At 40.0% G+C, this 22,825-nt stretch overlaps 1 protein-coding gene across 2 annotated transcripts in view; it reads left to right on the forward strand.

Moving 5' to 3' along the window:
• The window catches only part of STK32A (serine/threonine kinase 32A), a gene marked incomplete at its 3' end in the record, with an annotated part of 116,180 nt that overhangs the window by 52,680 nt on the left and 40,675 nt on the right, over positions 1-22,825 (forward strand). For both annotated transcript variants that reach the window (XM_079917158.1, XM_079917159.1), the window contains exon 4: positions 10,211-10,384. In XM_079917158.1, coding sequence (XP_079773284.1) covers positions 10,211-10,384 — 174 coding nt within the window. The remainder of the gene's footprint in view (positions 1-10,210; positions 10,385-22,825) is intronic.

A 22,825-nucleotide genomic window follows, 5' to 3' on the forward strand; every position in this document is an offset into this window, starting at 1 on the left:
TTTATGAACATGGAATGTTTCTCCAGTTATTTAGATCTTTAATTTCCCTGAACAGAGTTTTGTGACTTTTTTGTGTATGTCTTGCTCTTCTTTGCTAAATTTTAATTTAATATTCTTAAGCATTTTATTATCTTTGAACTTTTCTGAACACAATTGTATTCTTAATTTTTTTTTTTGTATTCTTAATTTTATTTCCATTTTGTTCACTGCTTATATAGAAAAATACAATTGGTTTTTGTATATTGATCTTGTATCCTGAAACCTTGCTACCTTGATTATTAGTTCTAATGGTATTTTGTAGTTCTCTTATGATTTTCTATATGCAGAATCGTGTTGTCTGTAATTAAAGGAAGTTTCATTTCTTCCTTTCCAATATGCCATTCTTCCTTCCTTCCTTCCTCCCTGCCTTCCTCTCTCCCTCCCTCCCTTCCTCCTTCCCTTTCTTTCTTTCACTGGCTAGAATTGCCAGTACTGTATTGAAAAGAAGTGAGGGGAGGTATTCTTGCCTTGTTTCTGATCTTAGAGGGGGAAGTATTCAACTTTAGGGTTTTATTGCAGATACCCTTTATCAAATTGAGGAAGCTCCCTTCCATTTCAAATTTGTTAAGAGTTTTGATCACGGATGAGTGCTGTATTTTGTGAAATGCTTTTCCAGTGCCTATTGAGATGATCATAATGTTTTGTCCATTATTCTATTAATGTATTATATTCATTGATTTTCAGATATTAATCCCACTTGGTCGTGGTGTATAACTTTTTAAATATGTTGATGGATTTGGTTTGCTATTTTTTCTGATGACTAAACCTGAATTTCTACCATTAGTAAAAATGAGGATAAAGATATTACTTACCGAGAGAATCACCAGACATCATGCATGGCAGAGAATCTAACATGAAGAGCAGCAGAATCACAACTAACTGCTGAACAATCATTGACAGGAAGACACTGGAACTCACCAAAAAAAGATACCCCACGTCCAAAGACAAAGGAAAAGCTGCAATGAGATGGTAGTAGGGGCGCAATCACAATAAAATCAAATCCCATAACTGCTGGGTGGGTGACTCACAAACTGGAGAACACTTATACCACACAAGTCCACCCACTGGAGTGAAGGTTCTGAGCCCCATATCAGGCTTCCCGACCTGGGGGTCCAGCAACAGGAGAAATTCCTAGAGAATCAGACTTTGACAGATAGTGGGATTTGATTGTAGGACTTCGACAGGACTGGGGAAAGCAGAGACTCCACTCTTGGAGGGCACATACAAAGTAGTGTGCACATCAGGACCCAGGGGGAAGGAGTAGTGATCCCATAGGAGACTGAACCAGACCTATCTGCTAGTGTTGAAGGGTGTCCTGCAGAGGTGGGGGCCGGCTGTGGCTCACAATGGGGACAAGGACACTGGCAGCAGAAGTTCTGGGAAGTACTTCTTGGCGTGAGCCCTCCCAGAGTCCACCATTAGCCCCACCAAAGAGCCTGTAGGCTTCAGTGCTGGGTCACCTCAGGCCAAACAACCAACAGGGAGGGAACTCAGTCCCACATATCAGCAGACAAGCAGATTAAAGTTTTACTGAGCTCTGCCCACCAGAGCAACACCGGCTCTACTCACCACCAGTCCCTCCCATCAGGAAGCTTGCACAAGCCTCTTAGGTAGCCTCATCACCAGAGGGCAGAGAGCAGAAGCAAGAAGAACTACAATCCTGCAGCCTGTGTAACAAAAACCACATCCACAGAAAGACAGACAAGATGAAAAAGCAGAGGACTATGTACCAGATGAAGGAACAAGATAAAACCCCAGAAAAACAACTAAATGAAGTGGAGATAGGCAACCTTCCAGAAAAAGAACTCAGAATAATGATAGTGAAGATGATCCAGGACCTCGGAAAAAGAATGGAGGCAAAGATCGAGAAGATCCAAGAAATGTTTAACAAAGACCTAGAAGAATTAAAGAACAAACAAGCAGATGAACAATACAATAAGTGAAATGAAAACTACACTAGAAGGAATTAATAGCAGAATAACTGAGGCAGAAGAATGGATAAGTGACGTGGAAGTCAGAATGGTGGAATTCGCTGCCACAGAACAGAATAAAGAAAAAAGAATGAAAAGAAATGAAGACAGCCTAAGAGACCTCTGGGACAAAATTAAATGCACAAACATTTGCATTATAGGGGTCTCAGAAGGAGAAGAGAGAAAGAGAAAGGACCTGAGAAAATATTTGAAGAGATTATAGTCGAAAACTTACCTAACATGGGAAAGGAAATAGCCACCCAAGTACAGGAAGTGCAGCGAGTACAAGACAGGATAAACCTGAGGAGAAACATGTCACACCACATAGTAATCAAATTGACAAAAATTAAAGACAAAGAAAAATTATTAAAAGCAACAAGGTAAAAATGACAAATGACATACAAGGGAACTCCCATATGGTTAACAGCTGATTTCTCAGAAGAAACACTACAAGCCAGAAGGGAGTGGCATGATATACTTAAAGTGATGAAAGGGAAGAACGTACAACCAAGATTACTCTACCCGGCAAGGATCTCATTCAGATTCGATGGAGAAATCAAAAGCTTTACAGACATGCAAAAGCTAAGAGAATTCAACACCACCAAACCAGCTGCACAACAAATGCTAAAGGAACTTCTCTAAGTGGGAAACACAAGAGAAGAAAAGGAACTATGAAAACAAACCCAAAACAATTAAGAAAATGGTAATAGGAACATACATATAAATAATTACCTTAAATGTGAATGGATTAAAAGCTCCAACCAAAGGACACAGGCTCGCTGAATGGATACAAAAATGAGACCCATATATATGCTGTCTACAAGCGACCTACTTCAGACCTAGGGACACATACAGATTGAAAATGAGTGTGAAAATGACTCTACTACCCAAAGCAATCTACAGATTGAATGCAATCCCTATCAAATTACTAATGGCATTTTTTACAGAACTAGAACAAAAAATCTTAAAATTTCGATGGAGACACAAAAGACCCCGAATAGCCAAAGCAGTCTTGAGGGAAAAAAACAGAGCTGGAGGAATCAGACTCCCTGACTTCAGACTATACTACAAACTACAGTAATCAACACGATATGGTACTGGCACTAAAACAGAAATACAGATCAATTGAACAGGATAGAAAGCCGAAAGATAAACCCATGCACCTATGGTCAACTAATCTATGACAAAGGAGGCAAGGACATACAATGGAGAAAAGATGGTCTCTCCAATAAGTGGTGTTGGGAAAACTGGACAGCTACATGTAAAAGAATGAAATTAGAACACTCCCTAACACCATACACAAAAATAAACTCAAAATGGATTAGAGACCTAAATTTAAGATCAGACACTATAAAACTCTTAGAGGAAAACATAGGCAGAACACCCTTTGACATAAATCACAGCAAGATCCTTTTCGATGCACCTCCTAGAGTAATGGAAATAAAAACAAAAATAAACAAATGAGACCTAATGAAACTTAAAAGATTTTGCACAGCAAAGGAAACTATAAAAAAGACAGCCCTCAGAATGTGAGAAAATATTTGCAAACGAATCAACAAGGATTAATCTCCAAAATTTACAAGCAGCTCATGCAGTTCAACATTAAAAAAACAAACAACCCAATTAAAAAATGGGCAGAAGACCTAAATAGACGTTTCTCCAAAGCAGATATACAGATTGCCAACAAACACATGAAAGGATGCTCAACATCACTAATTATTAGAGAAATGCAAATCAAAACTACAATGAGCTATCACATCACACCAGTCAGAATGGCCATCATCAAAAAATCTACAAACAATAAGTGCTGGAGAGGGTGTGGAGAAAAGGGAACCCTCTTGCACTATTGGTGGGAATGTAAATTGATACAGCCACTATGGAAAACAGTATGGAGTTTCCTTAAAAAACTAATAATAGAACTACCATACGACCCAGAAATCCCACTACTGGGCATATACCCAGAGAGAACCATAATTCAAAAAGACACATGCACCCCAATGTTCATTGCAGCACTATGCACCCCAATGTTCATTGCAGCACTATTTATAATAGCCAAGACATGGAAACAACCTAAATGTCCATGGACAGACGAACGGATAAAGAAGATGTGGTGTATATACACAGTGGAATACTACTCAGCCATAAAAAGGAAAGAAATTGTGTCATTTGTAGAGATGTGGATGGACCTAGAGATTGTCATACAGAGTGAAGTAAGCCAGAAAGAGAAAAACAAATATCATATATTAACGCATATATGTGGAACCTAGAAAAATGGTACAGATGAACTGGTTTGCAGGGAAGAAATAGAGACAGAGATGTAGAGAACAAACACATGGACACCAAGGGGGGAAAGTGGGGGTGGGTTTGGTGGTGGTGTGATGAATTGGGAGATTGGGATTGATATGTATACAGTGATGTGTGTAAAATAGATAACTAATAAGAACGCGCTGTATAAAAAGATAAATGAAATTTTTAAAAAAAGATATTACCTCACAGGTTTATAGTAACAATCAAATGCAAAAATATACATAAAGTACCTAGCATGGTATCTGACATATAGTAAGAGCTCAGTTAATGGTAATCATGTCGATTATACCACTGACAATAAATATATTCATAAAAGGGAACCCTCCCATACTGTCGGTAGGAATGTAAATTGGTTGCAGCCACCATGGGGAACAGTATGGAGGTTCCTTTAAAAACTAAAAATAGAGTTACCATATGATCCAGCAATCCCACTTCTGGGCATATATCCAGAAAAGACAAAAGCTCTAATTTGAAAAGATACATACACCCCAATGTTCATAGTGGCACTATTTACAATAGCCAAGACATGGAAGCAACCTAAGTGTCCATCAACAGATGAATGGATAGAGAAGTTGTGGTATATATATACATATACAATGAAATATTACTCAGCCATAAAAACAAATGAAATAATGCCATTTGCAGCAACATGGATGGACCTAGAGATTATCATACTAAATGAAGTAAGTCAGAGAAAGACAAATATAATATCACTTATATGTGGAATCTAAAAAAGATAGCACAAATGAACTTATTTACAAAACAGAAACAGACTCACAGACATAGAAATCAAATTTATGGTCACCAAAGTGGAAGGGGTGGGGGGATAAATTGTGAGTACAGAATTAACAGATGCACAACTACCATATATAAAATAGATAAACAACAAGGATTTATTATACAGCACAGGGATATATATTCGATATCTTATAATAAACTATAATGGAAAAGAATTAAAAAAATATAGATATACATATGTATGTATAAGTGAATCACTTTGCTGTACACCTGAAACTAACACAATATTGTAAATCAACTATAAATCAATCAGTATCTTCATATAATTACCTCATATAAAATAATAGGAAACAATTGCATAAAACAAGTTAATCTGCTTAATACCAGAGTTATATTACATTCATGGGTGGAAGAAGAAAGGTAATTATAATAGCTATCTTCCAAGTACTTCCATGTACTCTTTTAAGCACTTTATGTGTATTAACTACACTTGATCTTCCCAACAGCCCTATGAGGTATATACTACTATAGATGGGCATGCTGAGGGCTTATATAACTTGCTCCATCCAGTTTTAAAGATGTTAAAGGGCAGAGCTGGGATTTAAACACAAGCAGTCTGTTCCCAGGGCCAAGTTCCTTACCACCATGCTCTGAGCCATGCTTTGCGCTAATTACTTTACAAACATTATATCTAATTTGCTCTTTGCCACATGGTACATAAAATCATTTCCAATGTACAAATATCCTCTCAGAGTTTCAGTTTCCTTTAAGGGACTTGCTCCAGATTCACATGTGATATTTAAACCCAGGCCTGCCTAAAGCCTATGCATTTTCCATTTGTATTTTCCTTAAATATGTTTTTAAATGGATTCCATCTTTGATGAATCAATGTCTTTTTCTACAAAAGCTGAGAGCTTTAAAAAGCAATATCTAATAATATTTGTCCTGCATTTCCCATGCTTTGCTAGATGGAGACATCAGAACTGACAGACATCAGAAATGGTAAAGTCTGAATGGGATTTGATACAATAGTTCTGGAATAAGCAGCAGGTTGCCCTAGTGTCACGGTTTTCAAGCTTTTTTTATCTTCAACCCACGGGAAGAAATCTATTTTTCATCACAACCCAGTAGATATACTCACAGAGACACACGTTATATTCACAAAAACAATGTTTGGCCTTATATGTTAATAGCATTTATTTTATTTTATTCAGTCTATTTTATTTCTTCCAAAAAAGTGCTTGTTAGGACCAACCAAACTGATTTCACAACCATTAGTGCGTTATGAGCCACAATTTGAAAAACCCTCCATTGGAAAATAGATCTCTTCCAGTGCTCCAATTCAGATTTATTTCTAAGTGGCCTGCATGAGACAGCTTCAAGAAGGTGAGTGACTGATTTGGTAGCCATGCTAATTTCTAAAAATAGAACCTAACAAATGCATATCAGACCCACCCAAACTGAGTTTTGTTTTTTGTTTTTTTTTGCGGTACGCGGGCCTCTCACTGTTGTGGCCTCTCCCGTTGCGGAGCACAGGCTCTAGACGCGCAGGCTCAGCGGCCATGGCTCACAGCCCCAGCCGCTCCGCGGCATGTGGGATCTTCCCGGACCGGGTCACGAACCCGTGTCCCCTGCATTGGCAGGCGGACTCTCAACCACTGCGCCACCAGGGAAGCCCCAAACCTGAGTTTTAATCTTGCTTTTCTCTTTCCTTTTTTTAGTTCATTCATGAATTTGTTACTTTTTCTACAACTGTTTTTAGAGTCTACATTTCAGGAAGCATACAGGGACGGAGGAATGAAGGATGAGTAAAAACAGGCATGCTTCCTGATGGCAGAGTGGGAATGAAAGCTGTTAATCCAAAAGCATGCAGGAAAATATTTTCAAATTACGATAAGTTGAGCGAACAAGAATACGGCACTGTGTATAACAGGGAGACAAGGTTTGATATGGAGTGTTAGAAATGTCTCTGTGAGGTGTCCTTTGGGCTGAGACTGAAAGAGGAAGAGACAATAACCAGGTAGTGGACAGCATTGTGCGTGCAGGCAAGGTCATACCATATCACAGTCTTCTAAAGCTGGAGGGGGCATGAACTGCTAGTTGAGTAATGGAAGGAAAAGATCTTCAAAATAAGTCTGGAAAAGTAAACAGGGCCAGACCACACAGGGTCCTGCGGACCATGGAAAGAGGTGAAGGGGTTTTATGGGGCTGCATAACATAAAACTCACATTGTAAAAACATAACCATGGTGTGTAGAACGAATTGGAGAGGTTCAACGTTACACAGAGAGAGCTGTGTATAGTCTATGGCAATATGATGGAGTAGGGTGGAGCAGGGTGGTGGTCCTTTGTTACTTATCTCCGTTCTTACTGAGCAGACTTTACAATGCATTTCACATGCAGTGGGACCAGATTTACTAATTTTGGAGCTGTCAACTAACAAATAAGCCATGATATAGCATTTTTAAAAAGTAATGGAAATGCATCATTGAGTCTATGGGATAAATGGCCAAGGTATAGGGAAGCTCTTTCACTTTTAGGTTTAAACAATCAGGTTATGATATGAACCTTCATATCCTAGTTATTACCAAACTGTGTTGTGCCCACATGTTACTGGATATAGTCCTGGAAATTAAAATCTTATCTTCTCTCCCTCTGAGAGTCTAGGATCTGTGATAGAGGGCTACAGGTCTGATGTGCCGAAGGGGAAAAAGGATTTTTAACAACCAACTGGCTCCATGATTAAATAAATTTAAAATCATACTGGCCAAGGGAAGCATGTTGCCTCTTGCCTGTGCTGCTTCTTCTCTAATAATCCCCTGCGTGGCCGGACACTGTCGTTAACTTGACACAACTGGCACCTTTATCAGTTTGTTCTTTGAATAAAAATCGCTGAGCCCAAGTCGCAATAAAAATGTTCGTTCACTTAGGGTGAATTTAATAATACACTTGTCCCTCACTTCGAGTTAAATAGAGTAATGGGAGAGGAGTCCTCTTCTCTGTCACCGGGTTTGGGACCTCCGCCTGCCTCCAGTGGGGAGCTGAATGCAGCCAATCACTGCTCTCTATGCGAACCCAGTCTGCCTGGGTTGTATCCATTGGCAGCGAGTTACGTTCATGGTGAGCATTCTCTTCTCCCTTCTTTTGGTACCCAGTTCTCAGCCACCTCATTTGCCAGCTATCCCAAGAAGACACTGCTCTCATCCCATGAGCCATCATCGTTTGTTATATTAGCTAAGGGCAGCCTAAGTGCAATAGATCCCGGTCAGGGTTACGTATAACTAGCACATTATTACTTCCTGAAAGACCTGTAAAACAATGGATATAACGTGTAGTGGTGCAGCTGGGAGGATTCCGAACCAAATAGCCCAGGTTCAGGAACCTATCCTGGTGCCCATCAAACCTATGGCAGAGATGCCCAGCCAGTCCTTGCAAGGAGGTGAACAATAACACTTCCTAAAAGACAATACCAAGGATGCGCTGCCCACATTTTTACAAGCCCTTCCCGTGTTTCTGTCTAAATTCTCCCTAAGGGCTTAATTTCTGACATCTTCTGTGTGAATCAGTCCTCAGTGGTAAACAGAATTTTATTTACTGAACAAGGAAACACCGAGGACCTAGTCTTCATTAGAATGTTACTGCCTCAGATTAATGCTTCATTGAATTTCTCTTTTTTCTTTTGTTTGCAAGTCCTCTCCTCCTCTAGCACAATGATCACTCTAAAGAAGAAAATGTACTCAGTACAGTTCTCCCATCATTGATATTCTATGTTTGTTTCCTAAGCAAAGAACTTGTCACTAGGAATTCGTTTGCATCCTGGGCACTGCTTTGCAGACTCTTAATTCTGTGATTCAAATAAAACTTGAAAATACGATCTCAGTGACATGATGTCAAAAGAAACGTGTTGACATAGTGCTGATACAGAGAGCTTTCTGTGACTAGAAATCATGTCTGTGCTTTGAGGAAAACAAAACGAGTCATAGCCGTTGGAATGCATTTTTACAAAAGACTCTTTGCAGGGAGCAGAGGCCAATTCTGCTGGCCTGTGTCTCCTTCCCTCTTCCCGTCCGTCCAGCCCATGCTCCTTCAAGTGTGAAGTCCCTGTCTGATCATACGTCCTGCTTAAACCTCTTCACCGTCTTTCCAACGTGTACAGACTCGTGAACAAGCTCCTGTCATGGGATCTGCCCTCTATCTTTCTCTCCAGGCTCAAGCTTCCCCGTAACACCTGTCGTTCCAACAAACCCAAACTATTTTCCTTTCCCCCCTCACACTGTGTTCTTTCCCATGTCTGTGCTTAATTCCTGCTGTTTTCCTCTCTCAGATCTTCCTTTTGGACCTGGAGACCCCTTCACCTCTACCATTTATTGGGTGTTCTACCTCATGCAAATTACTGAAGCTTCACCGGGCCTTGATTTCCTCATTTGGAAAATGGGAGCATAAGAGCAGCATTGTGGGGTTAATGACACCACATTTGTGGAGTCCTTTAGCGTCTGCCCCAGAGATGTTGGCTTTATTTTGTAGTTATTATTATTGTCACCATCCTTCAAAATTTAACTCAGTTTTCTCCTCTGCTGAGAAGATTTCCCTTCCCTCCTTATCCCAGAGACTGAGCGAATTACTGCCCTGTACTGTGCACTTACTTCTTTATTGCCCTTTTTATATCTTTTTCTTATCATTTATGTGGTTCATGATTTGTTATAATGTTGCTGGGCAATGAAGTTGTTAGTGTGGAAAAATAAGCACGAGGTGCTTCAAGGAGGGCTTGTAACTCATATTTTATGGACCTCCTGCAACAGTGTGTTCAGGATATGATCGTTAATAATAGGTGAATAAATGGGGTGTTCTTTATTTCCTGGGCTTTATAGCTTTGTAGACCTCCAGTTAATGGGTTCTTACTATATGCCAGGAATGACATTAAATATTACACTCATCATATTTAGTCTTCACTATGATCAAATGTGGAAGATCTTCTTATCATTCCCATTTTACACATGTGGAAACGGAGGGCCTGGAGTGAGTAATAGACCAGTACTCCCAAAGCCTGAACCCTTAGCTTAGGAAAGTTCTGCTCTGATCTGTAAGGTGTCCTTTGCCTCTGGGCCTCTTTAGTGTGTACATGTATTTAACCCACTTGCATTTCTAATTCCCCTCCAGGTACTCCTTCCAAGATGAGGAAGACATGTTCATGGTGGTGGACCTGCTGCTGGGCGGGGACCTGCGTTATCACCTGCAGCAGAATGTCCGCTTCCAGGAAGACACTGTGAAGCTCTTCATCTGTGAGCTGGCCATGGCCCTGGACTACCTGCAGAGCCAGCGCATCATTCACAGGTGAGTCAAGTCCAAGGGGACAGCCTTGGTCTGAATGCACAGGAGGGAATGCACAACCTGAAGCATTCAACAGGTCCTTGTTGAACGTGACATCTAATTCTTACTTAATTCTTACAACATCCCTGGTGTATTGTCCCCATTTTTCAGATTAAAAAAAACCAAAAACTGAGCACATTGAGCTTAGTCTGCCCAAGGTCACAGCTTGTAAACAATAAGACCAGAATTAGCGAGTGTTGGTGCTGCTTATAACTAAGCCTAGACAAAGAGAAGAAAAGGTGACATATAGGAGCTTAATAAATATAAATTAATTAATCGAAAGAGAAATGGAGGAAGTGCATGAAGGGAAAGAAATAGAATGGGTAGGAGTAAAATTCTTTGGGGAGAACATTTGAGTCCTAACATCTGCCTGTCATCTACCCTATTGTGAGGGCAAGCTGCAGACAGAAGTTAGCAAAAGCAATGTATCTCCTTCACTTGGGGCATTTGTGCTAAAGACAAACAAATAACACAAGTAGCTATAAACCCAAACAGACAACAGAGAGAAAAGGATAATGCTTTATGTTTATATAGGAGATCATAGTTTTTAATGGCAAGTTCCTATATAATATCTCACTTGATCTCTGTAATAAGTGATAAGTGAGCTGAGCAGGTATAGTTAGACCAGTATTAATATGAGATTTTGTGACCTGGAGGCATTAAAGTATCATCTAGGTTACTTATAAGAAGTTTGAACCTAATCACCATCAAAGCAGCTACTATTTACCTGGCTTTCTATATGCCAGGTACTGCTAGGGACTTTCGTATATTATCCTGTTAAATTCTCAAAACTCAAAGAGGACTCCACATTTCATTACAGTATTCCCATTATACAGATGAGAAAAGTGTGGCTCAAAGATTTGCCAAGGAGAGACCCTGACAACTGGCATTGCCGGGATTCAAACCTATATCTCTCTGATCCTAAAGTCAGAGCTCTGTCTACTATACTACCTTGCACTAATTACACATAAGAAATATATACATTAATTAATTATGCATTGTTAAATGAACAACCAACATGTGACTCTGCCACTGTCATCTCTAATCCTTGAAGAATCTGCTGAGTTTTTAAGTTTAATTATGTCTCATTTACTGAAAATTTGTCTAGATAAAATTTTTGCCCACCACTAGTTGACATTTATCTAGAATTTATCAGGACTAGTACAGGGCCTGTGGTTGAAGATGTAACATCGTAATTTATAGATTCTCCATGCAAGCACTGTGGACCAATCCTTTTTCTTTTTTCCTCTCTTTTTGGCCTTGGCGCTTACATAATTATTATTTAATTTTCTATCTTTGGAAGGGCCCATTTGTATTGGAAACGTGCTCTTCAGGCAATGGATAAATGGAAAGCAGACCAGTTAATCATGTGTGATCTCGGAAGTAAATTTACACACCCGGTGTTTTTGTCAATAACTGGGAATCCTGTTGACAAGCGATCTTTCTCCCATACTGGCTTTCTGCTACCTCCCGCCTAGTTCTTTCCGAGGAGAAACTTTTCATATTTGTAGGCTATAGAGTCCCTGTCAGGGTCTTCATGCTCACTCATCCTCCCCCAAATTGCCAACCCACAGTCTGTTTGGGGTGCTGACATTGCAGATCTCAGGCAGAAGCCAGGGACTATGAAAAGCCAACATCACCAGAGGCCACCTTGTAACTTTCTCCCTTCTCTGTTTGAATCTGAGTTCTGTGGCTTCTTTCTCTGAGCTTCATTTTCTCAGTCATCACAAGTCAAGATGCTCTGAGCATTTTTGCCATGTGCTTAGAACCATGTTCCAAGAAGAATACAGGAGAAAAACGAAACAGAAAACTTGATACAATTTTCACCCCCAAGGAACATAACCATACGAAATAGCATTGTTTTCTGTCCTTGTCTCCCTCACTCTCTTTTGCTCCTATCACGGTTTTGCCACTTGAATAAGAAACCAAGGACTAAGTTTCTGCTCCTTGCCCTTTACACACTCACAATTACTACCTAGTGCCCATCTTCAGAGGGCCTCTTTGTACTGAAATGTCTCCTCCTCGTGGCAGATGAATGGAAGGCAAACACCATGACATTATGAATGCTGGGTTAAAATGAGATAGCATCCTAGGACAGGAATAAAGATGCAGATGTAGAGAATGGACTTGAGGACACGGGGAGGGGTAAGGGTAAGCTGGGACGAAATGAGAGAGTGGCATGGACATATATACACTACCAAATGTAGAATAGATAGCTAGTGGGAAGCAGCCGCATAGCACAAGGAGATCAGCTCGGTGCTTTGTGACCACCTAGAGGGGTGGGATAGGGAGGGTGGGAGGGAGACGCGCAAGAAGGAGGGGATATGGGGATATATGTATACGTATAGCTGATTCACTTTGTTATACAGCAGGAACTGACACAACATTGTAAAGCAATTATACTCCAATAAAGATGTTAAAAAAAAAACACAAAAAACAATCCAGATGTATTTCTACTGCCCATATGTCCTACCTTGCCTCCCCATGCGTTATATTTTATAGTCAATCGTAACATTTTTTACCTCTCCTGAGGAGTTGTGATGTTTTGGGTATGTAATTACCTAATGTCTGTGTGCTGTGCTAAATTGTAAACTCCATGAGTTGGGGCCATGCGTGTTGTGCTTCTCACTGTGCAACCAGTGTGTGACAAAAATCTGAAGGAATGAACACTGCCCGAACCACACGGATGACAGATTGACTAAAAGCCCAGCTTTACAGATAACAAAGACGAAATTAAACTAGAAGGCATTAAAGCCATAAATTTCAGAGCTACCTTGGTCTTCACATTGGGTAATCATGTAATTTATCATCCAAACCAGGGTACTCCTGACAATGAAAGGAGTTGTGTTAATAATTATGCTGGGACAACAGGCAAAACCCCTAAGTGTTTCGGAAAAATCAGAACATATATCAACCTCATTAGGGTTTTTCAAGACAGTCATGACCAAATAGGCATTTTAATTGTGAGGGAGCTCTAATAACCAGGACTTTCTGCCTTCAGACTAGTAGATATCAATGTGAAGTGATTTCCATTTGAAGTGGTATCAAATGGCTTAAAAGACATGTACATGGTGAAGTAAGCAGTGTCCCTTTGTCTACGGCATTTAGAGGATAATAGTGGCGGCACTCTGAAGCCAGCTTCAGGGCTCCTGGGGCAGAGTTAAAAGCGTGAAGAGCAACATAGAAGAAGAGATAGAGGCTTCTGAGTACTGTAATTCTCTTTCTAAATCTCTTTCTTCAAAAGAATGTGAAGAATTCATGCTGTATTTGATGGAATCTAAGATAACAAAACATCTTTCAGCTACTTAGAGGATTGGATTTAAGACACAACCTGAGTTCCAAAGTATTAACATGTGAATAAAAAAAAAAGGACAAAATACAGATTTCCCAGGCAAGGAAAAATCATTTGCATGAAAGTGCAGATGTAAAATATGTGACTTCCAGGGCTTCCCTGGTGGCGCAGTGGTTGAGAGTCCGCCTGCCGATGCAGGGGACACAGGTTCGTGCCCCGGTCTGGGAAGATCCCACATGCCGCGGAGCGGCTGGGCCCGTGAGCCATGGCCGCTGGGCCTGCGCGTCTGGAGCCTGTGCTTCGCAACGGGAGAGGCCACAACAGTGAGAGGCCCACGTACCGAAAAAAAAAAAAAGTGACTTCCTAATTTCAAAACAACATTTTGTCTCTGGACAGGGTAGAGGGTTCCAAATTACCTGTGGTGGTCAGCGAATATGTGTGGAGCAGAAGTGGTAATAGGCTGCCCTGACTGAGGGATTCCTGGGTACCAGGTGCTCTGCTTAAGCACTTGTGAATTATTTCACTCAGTCCACCCACAACTCCAAGAGGCTGATGGTGTGACCGTCCTCATTTTACAGCTGATGAAACTCCGGTTCAGAAAATCACTTGGCTAACGTGTAGGGGAGGCCACCTACACTTGAAGGATATGCAGAGCTCTTAGCCACTCTCCACACCTACTGATGTTCAGCACTGTTGTTGCCCTGAGGAGGGTGTGGCGCAGGGTGGGGCACGGCCACCTGCCTTCAGGTACCCGCTGTCTGGCTGCACAAATGAAGATGACACAAATGGAGCCAACAGACAACAGAAGAGCCTAAAACTAGAAGCTAAATTGGATGAGAAAGACTGAAGTGCTTCAGTAGGGAAGATGCTTTGGGGTAACAAAACAAGTTTCTTCTGAGCTCAGAGGGCTTAAAAGCAGGAAGGAGAGTTTAGTCTGTGTAAGGGGAACTGTATTCTGAATGAAAGTATTAGTTTGTCTCCCTGTGGTAACACAGAATAGGCTCTGTCTTTAGTGTTTTTTTTGCATTGTTTTTCCTGCCAGCAATGGCCATCTTAGTTATTTTTTTTAAATACCATAAATGCTATTTCTGCCTAAATTCCAAATGAGACATAAATGGGGTTTTGTTTTATTTTGTTTGTGGATTATTTTTAATCCACAGACTTGACTTTTTGTAGTTTCCTAAATATGTAGAATAGCTAATTTTTTTTCACTTTTAGAATCTGTTTTCTCTATAGCTGTGAAAGACACAGGATTGCACAGTAATCATTAATTTCGAATTGTGCAGTTCGACATATTTCTTATTGGACGGGAAGTCAAACATTTTTCTATGAGTACAGCTTGAAAATCAGCTCTAGTTTCCAAATTATGGCCATTTCCTTGTTCAATATTCCACTTTACTTATATTACATCAGTGAATCAAGATCTTAAGATATAGATACAGTGATTATTTGCTTTTATTTTTAAAAATAAGGAAAATTAAACTCATTACAATCCTTCCTATGGGATAGTACTCTGATTTGTTGATTGCCACAGTCTCTCCAGTAAATAAAGTGATAGAAAGTAATTATTACAGTCTAATGACAAATTTGTATTCCTTCCCTTGTCAGATGTTAAAGGCTCAATTACAGATTTAATCTAATGAGATGAATTGTTTGGGACAGTTAAATAGTAAGTCATCTTGGGTCAAAATACCACTTGAGGGCTTCCCTGGTGACGCAGTGGTTGAGAGTCCGCCTGCCGATGTGGGGGACACGGGTTCGTGCCCTGGTCCGAGAAGATCCCACATGCCGTGGAGCAGCTGGGCCCGTGAGCCATGGCTGCTAAGCCTGCATGTCCAGAGCCTGTGCTCCGCAACGGGAGAGGCCACAACAGTGAGAGGCCCACATACCGCAAAAAAAAAAAAAAAAAAAAAAAAAAAAATACCATTTGAGTGAATGTTTGTTTTTCTGTCTTTCTAAGAATTATCTCACTCTAGTGAAGTTATAACTTACTGCTTTCTAAATTCCTACAGGAATAAGATAAAAATCTAATTAGGCCACTGGTATCAATGATGGCAGTGCAACAGAGTGAGCTGCAAAAGTTCATCTCCATCTCCAACTGATTACAGATACGCTGAAGTAGGAATAAAAGAAAATTCATGATTGTCAAAAAAAGAATAGGATGCTATTTTTATTAATCACCTTTGTCTTCTCTGCTATAATCATAGAAACCGTTAACTGACACCCAGTCCATCTCGGAGCCTCCACATAAAATACACAAAGGAATTAGTTTTCGCACATCCCCTCTTGGACTGAAGTAGCTGCTTGCCGGGTGTTTATATCATTCTTCTGGAAATCAGCATTTTGACGGTGAAGATAAAAACTTAGGGATATGCTTCTTTCATAAATATTCATTCAAGAACTGTTTCTTGAGTATCTGTTTGCCGGACAATGTTCTCGGTGCTGACCTTCAATTCTGAAAGGACGGACAACTTCCCCGTCATCCAGAGTTGATAATACGGCGTGAAAGGGAGTCAAGTAAACAATTCAACACTCGTACGAGAAAGGTGTTTAAATTCTGTGGCATTTACTACAAAGGAAATAAGCAGTTATGTGTGTATCCTGTGCCACCCACACACGTCACTCACACTCAGGGCAGCTTCACAGTGGTCTTGATCCTACTTTTAGTGGTAGCCCCTGGCTCACAATATTCCTTATAAGAAGTGGTCTCTCCCTCCTAAACTGAGGCCCTACTCCTCACTCCTGTTCTAATCTCTAATCTCATCTCTAGTCTAATCCAGAGCGGTTGCTAAATACATCAGTGACTGAACAAATGAATGAGGACAGAATATACACGTGCTCCTTGGGTGGACGTGGAAGGTAAAGGTTGCTGTGGCTAAAGTTGTCTTCAGCATCTTTTTAATTTATTCCCACTGTGTGTCTACAGTGTGTGGGGCTCCATGCTGCCTTTCCTCCATGCTGTGTTAGTTGTTATGCCATGTAACGAAACCACCACAGATGTAGTGACTTAAAATAACACACGTTGATTATCTCACAGTTTCTTTTTTTTTTTTACATCTTTATTGGAGTATAATTGCTTTACAATGGTGTGTTAGTTTCTGCTTTATAACAAAGTGAATGAGTTATACATACACATATGTTCCCATAACTCTTCCCTCTTGCGTCTCCCTCCCTCCCACCCTCCCTATCCCACCTCACAGTTTCTTTGGGCCAGGAGTCTGGACACATCTTAGCTGGGTTCTCAGAAACGCTGTAATCAAGGTGTTGGCCAGAACTGGGTTCTCTTTTGGAGGCTGGACTGGGCAAGGGTCCACTTCCAAGTTCAGTAGGGATGTTGGCAGAATTCATTGCCTCATGACTATAGGACTCTGCTTGTTTCCTCAAACTCAGTGAGGAGACCAAGACTCCAGAGTGAGTCTGCTAGCAAGACAGGGTATATATCATTGAATAGAATTATGTAACACAATCAATCACAAAGAAGAGCGACCTCCCATCACCCTCGCTGTATAATGTCAGTTAGAAGCAAATCATACAATCAGCCCACACTCAAGGGCTGAGGATGACACAAGACATGAACAGGAGGAGGTGGGGAACATGGGGGGCACCATAGAGTCTGTCTACCATACTTCCTCTAAACAAGTTTTCCTATGCCTGACTCCGACATCAATATCCTCTATGACCGTAAACATAATCCTGAACATCCTTGTCAAGGAAGCAATGAGGTGGTTTGGTCAGATGAACAGGAATGGTTCTTTCATACCTAAGAGTCTAGGGTGATTCCCCTCAGCCCTGATAGGATGACGCTCTTCAAAGTATAACCTCTTTGACTTTCTGCTCTCTACCACGCACCTATTTCTCCCCAGCAATGCCCCATGACCGAAATGAACTGTCAAAGGGCATGTAACAGTGGGGTGGTATAGTCAGCCTTTAACACATTTAATAATCAAGACCTTTTTGCAATTCAGTTGTGAGCCAAAATTCTTTGTTTTAACGAAGGTCTTGAGTTTGTTACAGGCAGAGATCTTCGAGGCTGAGATTTCATCTTTTTGTCTAACTCATACACACTGCAGCATCTTGGAAAACACATTTTATTTTCTTGGGATGATCATTCATAGGGAAAAAATAAGATCTTTCTGCAGCTAATCATTTTAGTCAATGATCATTGAGTGACAGATGAGCTTCTGATGAATGAACTTGTCAACACAGTGACACCCCAGGTTTCTGCAGCCTGTGGAAATGAGTCATCTGGAGAGATGCTTTTCTAATTCCTGGAGGTGTTTACTCCCCTCTGCTCACCATTTAAATTATACTACAAATACCTATCTCATTTTCTTAATGGCTTAAGAAGAGCTGTCATTCATTGTGCATATACCAAGAACTAGGCACTGTGCTAACAAGCGTTTTGCACACACTGCCTAGTCTGATAGTCAGCAATACTGTGACAGGGTTAAGTGACTTGCCCAGTACCATACAGTTGGTATACTAAGGCCACATTCAAAAGTAGGATGAACTGATTCAAAGATCCTACTCTTAATATAGGCTCTTTTAGTTTCATTCTTATGAACATAATAGACTTCTTCAAGATCAGATGAGCTATTTAGTGCTATTTACCCAACAGCAACGAACATTAGTTTAGATACACATTTTTAGTTGGTATGTGTTATGGGTTAAATTTTGTGCCCCCCCACCCAAAAGGTATGTTGAAGTCCTAATCCCCAGTAACTCAGAATGTGGCCTTATTAGGAAATAAGGTCTTTACAGAGGTCATCAAGTAAAAATGAGTTTATGAGGGTGGGTCCTAACCCAATATAACGGGGATTCTTACCAAAAGAGGGAATGTGGACATAGAGATAGATATAAACAGAAGGAAGATGATGTGAAGAGACACAGGGAGAACTCTGTGTGAAGACGAAGGATTGGAGTGATGTGTCTATAAGCCGAGGAAGGCTAAAGTTTGCCAGCAAACCAACACAAGCTAGGAAGAAGCAAGGAAGACCCCTCACCTACAGGTTTCAGAAGGAGGAGGGCCTTGATGACACCTTGATTTTAGACTTTTAGCCTCCAGAACCATGAAACAGTATATTTCTGTTTTTTTAAGCCACCTAGTTTGAGGTACTTTGTTACAGCAGCCCTGGCAAATGAATACAGTAAGTTTTCATCGTTTTTTTAGGTGCTGAAATTTCAATCTTTGCTTCTCTAACACGTACTACTCAGAGCAGCTTCTACTTCACTCCTGATACGCTACATCAAATATATTATGGGATGGAAGACCAGAACAAAACTTGTTAGAATTGTTTATAAAACTACAGTAACCCGAGAGAGAGTTCACTAAGTCAAATCCATTAGCTTTAGTAGGTGGTAAGCTATTTTATGTTGCCCAGACACTGTCTCTACTTACTTTCATATTTCAGATTTGGTGAGATATTTCAGATATCTCTGGCTTTTTCATAACGTTTCTCTAGTCCAAGGAGTTTTGTTTTGTGCTTACATATCTCTAAGGGAAGTGAAATCTTTCCCAATTTACCAAAGCAGCATGTCCAGGATGATGAAATTAAAAGTCTAAAAATACTTATAGATGATCTGATTACTTGTATTGTCCATGCTCCAAGTGATGCTGCCTTTCTTCCTCCCAGTGTATTTTTTTTTTTTTTTTTTTTTTGCGGTACGTGGGCCTCTCACTGCTGTGGCCTCTCCCGTTGCGGAGCACAGGCTCCGGACGCACAGGCCCAGTGGCTATGGCTCACGGGCCCAGCTGCTCCGTGGCATGTGGGATCTTCCCGGACCAGGGCACGAACCTGTGTCCCCTGCATCGGCAGGCGGACTCTCAACCACTGTGCCACCAGGGAAGCCCCCTCCCAGTGTATTGTTAATATTTTCTGTTTATTGCAGTGGGATAATAGATTTTGGCTTCCGACTGCCATTTTCTGTGGAGTGGTTGAGAAAATGCCCTTGCTTGTTGTTTTGGTAAATCTTCTCTTCAGAAGCTCACCAGCCCTTGCGAATGTTTTCTCTTCCTAACTCCCATGGCAGAAGGGCCACTTGAGCCTCAAAAACAAAACAGCAGTGCAGTAATGAGGGTATTAGGTTGGTACGTTCTATTCAGCACCTGCTCCCAAGCTACCGAATAATGAATGAGCATGAATTACACATTGTGAAAACAGGAGGCTCTGCCTGCTTTGTACTGTGCGTCAGGCAGTTCCGAAAGGAGCTTTGAAACTGTGCTTCTCACACGAGGGCACCCATTTGTGAAAACCCACGTGAACAAGGCAAAGAGCTGCTCGTTTACAGGTTAACATTTAACTCGCCTGGTGCTGAGCTTTTAATAGTTTCTAGAAGGTCAAGAGTTTCGTTAATATGCAACCTGTAACTTAGTCCAAATTAAATTTTACTTTGCCTAGCCTACATTTTAGTACAAAGCTGAAGCTTCATTCTTTCAGGTTTAGTCATTTAACAGGTAGTATTGATGACTTATTTATGTGCCGGGCACACAGCTCTTGAATGGAGGTTTTTCTTGATTCATTTATTTACATGTATATTTTTAAAATTTTTTATTGAAGTATAGTTGATTTACAATGTTGTGTTAATTTCAGGTATACATCACAGTGATTCAGTTTATATATATACGTATATATGTGTATATGTGTGTGTGTATATATATATATATATATATATAAATCTATTCTTTTTCAGATTCTTTTCCATTGTAGGTTATTACAAAATACTGAGTATAGTTCCCTGTGCTATACAGTAGGTCCTTCTTGGTTATCTATTTTATATATAGTAGTGTGTATATGTTAATCCTAAACTCCTAATTTATCCCTTCCCCCCTCTACTTTGGTAATCATAAGTTTGTTTTCTACATCTGTGACTCTATTGTTGTTTTGTAAATAAGTTCATTTGTAACATTTTTTTAGATTCCACATATAAGCAATATCATATGATATTTGACTTTCTCTGTCTGACTTACTTCACTTAGTATGAAGAGTTTTTGAAGAATAAAAACATGGTTTCTGTCCCTTTAAAACCAGCTTACAGTTTGGTTGAGGAGATGGACAATGACTATAATACAGAAACATAAACAATGAACAAATACATAAATAATCATGTTAGTTACAGAGTCTGTTGAGTGCTTTATGGGAAATAAACAAGGATCTAAGAAAAAGAGTACAGAGTTGGGGGTGAGGGTCATTGCTCTCGAAGAAGCCTCGCCAGTAGGTGGCATTTGAGCCAAGCCTTGCAGGACAAGCAGCTCTAAGGTGGAAGTTTGTTAGGTGTCCTGGAGCAGAACAGAGGCCTCTGTGGTTGGAACATGTGAGAAAGGGCGAGCGTGGTTCAAGAAGCCACAGGAGAGGTGAGCCGAAATCAGGTTGTCTTACCATGCTCTCACAAAGGCTCTAGTTCAAACTTATTTCTTATTTGTGCTTTAATGAAAATACAGAGCCAGTCAGGAAAGGGGACATATTTGAATTTGTAATCAGTTTGGAGATAAGGATAGAACATTCACAGTGGGTGGTAGGAAAATAAGGATGGAAATCATAGAGAATGGGATCCACGAGCTATTCTAGATACTAGGGCAAAAAAGAGCCTGGAGATTATTAGTTCACTTTGCTCCCTCTGTAGGTAAGGGATTGGCATACTTTATCTGTAAAAGGCTAGATAGCAAATGTTTTAGACTTTGTAGGCTATAGGGTCTGTCACAACTCATTGACTTTGCCATTGTAGAGTGAAGGCGTCCAGATAATATGTAAGCAAATGAACATGATTGTGTTGCAATAAAACCTTATTACAGACACTGAAATCTGAATTTCACATGATTTTTTATGTGTCATAAGATAGTATTCTTTTTTATTTTTCAACTATTTAGAAATGTAGGATCCCTTCTTAGCTCATAGCCATACAAAAACAGATGATGTGCTACATTCGGCCCATGGGCCATAGTTTGTCAACCCCGGTACAGATGCTAAAACTGTGGCCCAGAGAAGCAAGTGATATGCCCAAGGTCACAAGGCAAATCAGAGAGATGGCTAAGATAAGAAATCATGTGTTCTAGCTATTAGGCTGGTACTTAAAAGAAAAAAAATATAGTGTCTTCATTGATAAAAGTAATGAGAAGATATTATGTAATATCTTATAATAAGACTTTTATGTAATACTTTGGTTCAAATCGATAAAGATGGCATGTTTATTTTAGAAATTTGTGGGGGAATATAGAAAAGTATTGCAGAAAATAAAAACCCAGTGGTAATCTAATGTGGTTTATTTCTAGCCTTATTTGGTTGAGCATTAAATATATACTGATAATCTTTTATAGAATTATCACTATATGTATAGGAATATACAAATATATACATATAGTCATATCCTTTGTAAACAGAATAATAAGATATTTTATATGCTCAAATCATGTAGTTGTCCACCATGATATTCATATGCCCATAGCAAGGCTATTTGCAAGGTGTCCATCATAAGCAGTGACTGATGGCATTAGAATTATATGATGGCTCTTCCACTTACAAGAGAGGCAACTGTGGGCAAGTTACTTAGCATCTCTGACCCTCATTTGCTATATCAGTAAAATGAAGAAACCTATACATAATTTACAGGGCTGTGGTGGAGATAAATTCTAACGTATGCACAACACCTACATAGAAAGTGTTCAATAAATTTATAGCTATTGATTAATATTGATACACTATATCCGTTTGCTTCCATTACCTTCCTTGCACTAAACTATGGGGAAAACATACTGTTCCTTCTCATACTCTAGAATACATCATCACCAAAATTACACATTTATCTTATAATACAACCATTAAGAAAACACAATATTCTCGTTTGAAAGCAGAGTATGACATAGTAGACAGGGTAAGGGGCTTTGGACTAGTCAGATCAGGGCTCAGTTTGGGGCTTCGTCCACTTATTAGCTGTATGACTTTAGGAAAATTAATAAGCCCTGAGATCTATTTCTCTAATTTGTGAAGTAGATTTAATAATGTCATATATATTAAAGCAGGAAAAATATGATAAGCCTTTATTACATTGCTCAGAAAATCAGGGATGGCTAATAAAGGGAAGCCACACTATTTTCCTGCCAGTTGGAAAACAACTATGGG

Source organism: Stenella coeruleoalba, assembly GCF_951394435.1.
Source record: "Stenella coeruleoalba genome assembly, chromosome: 3".
NCBI lineage: Eukaryota > Metazoa > Chordata > Mammalia > Artiodactyla > Delphinidae > Stenella > Stenella coeruleoalba.